Genomic DNA, 4,775 nt, shown 5'->3' on the forward strand with positions numbered 1-4,775 from the left:
AGGCTACAGGTGAAATACGTTGTGCACGTAAGAAACTCTCATTCAAGTTTACCAAGCGCTATATACACTTGTGCTGTGTTTCTTTCTTATGGCTTGTAGGGAAATGGCGAAACAGCACAATTCTTAAACACCACGGGGAGACCGGTCTCCCCACAACATCATCTGTACTTTCACATGATTTAATTTATTTTTATTTTATTACAGTTGAACCAATGTATTTTGTGATCATGAGCTATTCGTCTAATTATTTCATACATATTCATTAAAGTAATCAAAAACTCGTTTTTTCCTGAGGAGTTGATTTCTTCTTTTTCAGAGGGTTGTTACAGGTGGTCCGTTCGAGCTTAAATAAATGAGAAAAAATCATTCTTAAAATTAATTAATTGATATTTTTTATGACAGAAAGCAGCAACCTTTGTTCAGTCATGTTCCTAACATTGCAAACGGTTAGTACCATGTTGGATGTCTTTTTTTCTGTGGCCTTATTATCTTGTTTTCTTGAAAATGACTTTGCAATGTGTACAAAGTCTGTTTGTTAATTTATGTCCTTTAGAGTTTGTGGGTGAATATTTATGTAGCAGTACAGAATGTTTTTACCAAGCACAGTAATAAAGTAATAAATGGCTTGTACCTGAACTACAAAGGGAAGTTTAAACATCATGTACAATTTGTCTTGCCTTATGTCCGTAGCTCCCGGCTACTTGTTCATATTCTATGACAGACACAAAAAAACTCTCCTTCATTTTCACACATGATTAAATGTAACGATTGAATTGTTTGGAGACTGTAAGAAAACTTTCGAAACAAATATGGCCTCGTTCGTAGGTTATATTTATTTTTATATAGTATCCTCTATTCGGGTAAATACAGAATAACGTTTTCACTCGGACAGAAGTCAAAAACTGCGTAGTTGCTTGGCGACCACTAAAGCGCAACTATACCCGATGATTCCCAGTTGCTTTCCAAATTAACCCTGTTCACAGGTGCGCTCCTTATCTTAAAACCCACCAAAATAAATAAACAAATAAATAAATAAAAAGACAGCTTGGAATCCGTCTGAACCAATCAGAGTGAAAATCTCGTCCCCCGCGGCTCTCCTCCGTCCATCAAAAGCCCTAATTGGCTGATGCGCAAACCAGTATCCCCAATCCGGCACCGTCTCTGAATAAATACTTATTGCAAACGTGCCCTCCCACCGGTGTCTGTGGAATGTTCGGCATAGTGTCATTCACTGGTCACACAGAGGGTCCACATTTAAATTTGACAGAGGCTTGGAGGGAAGAGGCAGGTGTTGATGCAGGTTTAAAGGCAAGGAAATAATCATCCACAGTAACACCATGAGTATGAACTACGCATCTGCGGCACCCACACAGAGGTCCACGTCGTTTTTCATTGAGGACATCTTATTGCACAAGCCCAAGCCCCTGCGAGAGGTCATCCCGTCGCCGTTCTGTAGCTCCTTGGCTTCCCGGGTGCCCATCCTGGAGTACGGATACCCGCTGATGCCTACCCCAATATTAGCCCCACATCCGCACCATCCTCTCCACAAACCGGAGCACCACCAGTACTTCTTTACGTCAGGTAAGCAAGGGAGAGGCAGAGGCCTGGGATAACAAGGAAGCTGTCACACACAGCGGGCTGTTATCTGGACATTGCCTCTACTTTTTAAATAACGCTTCAGAGGAAAAGCAGAAATCTCGGAATCCTTTATTTGACTTAACCGTTTCAATTATGCGTTTCTTTGAATGCATTTTAATTATTGTATTCTGCAAAGTGCATTCAAATCTTAAAGCCGATTGTAACATGCAGGTGTTTTACTATTTATATATATTTTTTTTTCTTTCTTTTTTTTTTTTTTAAATATGTCATTATTATTATTACAAATAGCGAGGTTTGTTACCTTGGCAAAGAATTCATCACCAAACTCAAATTCATCCTATTTCTGGGATATATTCTGATTTTTCTTAATACTTAAATAACATTACAAATAATACAAACCACCTCTTCTTATTGCCGGCAGGAATGCAGATGCCGGCCTTGTTCCAGCACCACGCAGAGTTACCGGGTAAGCACTGCAGACGCAGGAAGGCCCGGACTGTTTTCTCTGACTCGCAGCTGTCCGGGCTGGAAAAGCGGTTTGAAATTCAGCGGTATCTGTCCACACCTGAGAGAGTGGAACTGGCCACTGCGCTGAGCCTGTCAGAGACACAGGTTGGCTCGCGCGCGCGAACGCACACGCACACACACACACGCACACTCAAATGTGGAGTGAGTTATTCCCTTTTTAATTTATTTTATAATACATAAAAGAAAGAAAAACAAAACAATAGCTACATTATCAATGCGTTATTTAGCCCTATATACGAAATATATGGGATCATTAGAATTAGTTTCATATCTCGAATGAAACTCCATATGTTAAACTGTAGTTTACAGTAGCAGAAAACACATTTCAGTTTTAATAATAAATTAATATTTATTTATTAATATTTATTAATAATAAAATATTTTACACACAAGCAGAGCCATAGAAACTTTTCTAATGTGCGCCTTCGTTTCTTACGTGCAGGTGAAAACATGGTTTCAGAACAGGCGGATGAAGCACAAGAAGCAGCTGAGGAAAGCGCAGGACGAGCGGAAGGCAACAGGAGAGATGGAGCGATGTGCGGAGAACTCCAGCGAGAGCGAACTGAACGACAAAAGCGTAGAGGAGCTGAAACACGGCCTCGAGTCGGATTCGTATATGCTGGAAGAAAACGACGACGATGTGGATATCGAGGATGACATTTGCTCCCCGGATCATCTACTATAGTAGGCTGCACTGTTTTTTGGCTTATTGTTTTGTTTTTGTTTGCTTGTTTTTTGCTTTTTGTAAATGCAGCCTATAGACAGCTGTAGGATCATTTTAAGTTTATTTCTTTAAATAGCTAGCCAATATAAATGGCAGTTTTACAGTGAGGGGGGAACAGGCTGTACAATACACTGTTAATTAATTTTTTTTATATAACTGCCAATTTTCCTCTGCATAAAGGCTATGGATTATTCTGTTATGTTTTGCAAACTCTCTATATTATCTATATTATTATTATTATTATTATTATTATTAAGAGTCTCTAGACATTTTATTTTGAAACATCACAGTTGTGTCTTTTATTTTCAGGAGGAAATAAGTGTACAAATGAATGTAAATAAACCTGTGGAAAAGCGCTCTGCCCATGTTTTACTATATTTTTATTCCAGACAGCATTCTCCATGTTACTTTAAGAAAAATGTATATGTTATTGGCAGTGTGTGGATATTGTTGAAGATTTTGTAAATCAGGTTTTGAATGAAAACATCATTTATATATTTTTGTCTGTAAATATAACTAACAGTACATAGTTGTTTTTGTTATTATTATTATTACTATTATTATTATTATTATTATCATTATTATTGTGTGTGTGCGCGCGCGCGCGGGGAGCATTTGCTGTTTACATTTCCAATCCAGAAGGAGTGATTTATTTATTTATTTTAAAGTAACCACATAAATCCCGTGAATGCAATGTTACTGTTTAGACGCAACATGTGGCTGTAATCCTGTTATCATGGTGAGATGCTTCTCGGAGTTCAAACGGCTGTCTTAACCACTTGCATTAAGAACCGGTCTCCACAGCATGGAGCTCAGCTTTGAATGCGAGGCTGCATCATCTTCTCTACTGGGTTTCCTGCATGATGGCGTGAAGCCCGCTGAGCTTTGAGCCAACCAACGCAAAAGAATGACAGGATGAATTAGGAAAAGTCAAACGCTCCCCCAGACTACACCTGAGTATGAGTATATTCAAGTAAGCTTTTTTGTAAGGCTGGGAGATAGCAGAGTTTTACATTCCAAGTCTCGTCATAACAAGATTTCTAGTTCGATTATTCAGAATCAGGGTGGACATCCGCTGCAACACTGCGGGCTGTTTTGTTATAATGTAGTGGACTCGGTTAAATGCTCTGGGTGTTGTATTAAACGGACACTACAGATAAACAATAAACAATTTTTTTTCCTCTTCGCATTAGTGGCGAAAAGGTGTAAAAAGTAAGCGATAATAGCTTTTGTAATTAGGGTAAAGGCTTGGTAAGTATTCCGAAAATCTTTTTAAAAGACAGTGAACAGTTTTCAACAGTTTCTCTAAATCCAAATTGAAAATATAGCAGTAATTCCATGATGCACACCTCATCTTAAGGCAGGTTTGTGTTTCTGCCAATAAATTTGATCTTAAAATTGAATGTTAATGTAAGCGAAAATCCAGGCATTTTTAATTATTGTATATAATATTTTTCGTCATTTATTTTGAGTCAGTGCCCTATTCATGTTTTTTTTGTGGTTATATACATCTTTAATCTGACCATGGAAATACATATTCTTTTACATTATTACAAATCCTCGTTTCAACTTTTGCATTTTGTCTGTGAACATTAAACATGAAAGAATCCAGCCCATTTTTGTCCTGCTGGGTTATTTATAAATATTTTATGTAGAGCTGGACTTTGGAGCAGATAGGCAGATAAGTCCATATGGTGGCTGCCGAAAAAAACATTAAAAAACAGATGTTCATTCATTAATTTACTGATCATGTAGTTTAGTTGTAGTTGATGCTGTAGTGCATCTCGTTCAATTATCTTTAAATAGTCGTCCACTATTGCACATTTCAGTCAACTCCCTCTGCTCCATAGACTTTAGCTCTATAAGACTGTGAAATTAAATCAATGAACAAGCTCTCTCTTTATTTTCTGATTACTACTGTGAT

General features: G+C 37.7%; 1 protein-coding gene across 1 annotated transcript; it reads left to right on the forward strand.

The window, feature by feature from the left end:
• Window positions 1-1,201: 1,201 nt before the first annotated feature.
• Window positions 1,202-4,443, forward strand: bsx (brain-specific homeobox). The gene is made up of 3 exons (XM_084941272.1): window positions 1,202-1,581; window positions 2,021-2,211; window positions 2,570-4,443. Exons 1-3 carry the CDS (start codon window positions 1,338-1,340, stop codon window positions 2,810-2,812), a joined length of 678 nt encoding a protein of 225 aa, XP_084797398.1. The 5' UTR covers window positions 1,202-1,337; the 3' UTR covers window positions 2,813-4,443.
• The last annotated feature ends 332 nt before the right edge of the window (window positions 4,444-4,775 follow it).

This window comes from Perissodus microlepis, chromosome 10, assembly GCF_051167445.1.
Source record: "Perissodus microlepis isolate ML-2025 ecotype Zambia chromosome 10, ASM5116744v1, whole genome shotgun sequence".
NCBI classification, from domain to species: Eukaryota; Metazoa; Chordata; class Actinopteri; order Cichliformes; family Cichlidae; genus Perissodus; species Perissodus microlepis.

Excerpts from the sequence above, each read along its gene's own strand:
- bsx (XM_084941272.1), top strand. The coding sequence starts at position 1,338 with ATGAGTATGAACTACGCATCTGCGGCACCCACACAGAGGTCCACGTCG. Across the intron at positions 1,582-2,020 it reads CCAGTACTTCTTTACGTCAG|GAATGCAGATGCCGGCCTTG; the intron begins GTAAGCAAGGGA and ends TATTGCCGGCAG. Across the intron at positions 2,212-2,569 it reads TGAGCCTGTCAGAGACACAG|GTGAAAACATGGTTTCAGAA; the intron begins GTTGGCTCGCGC and ends TCTTACGTGCAG.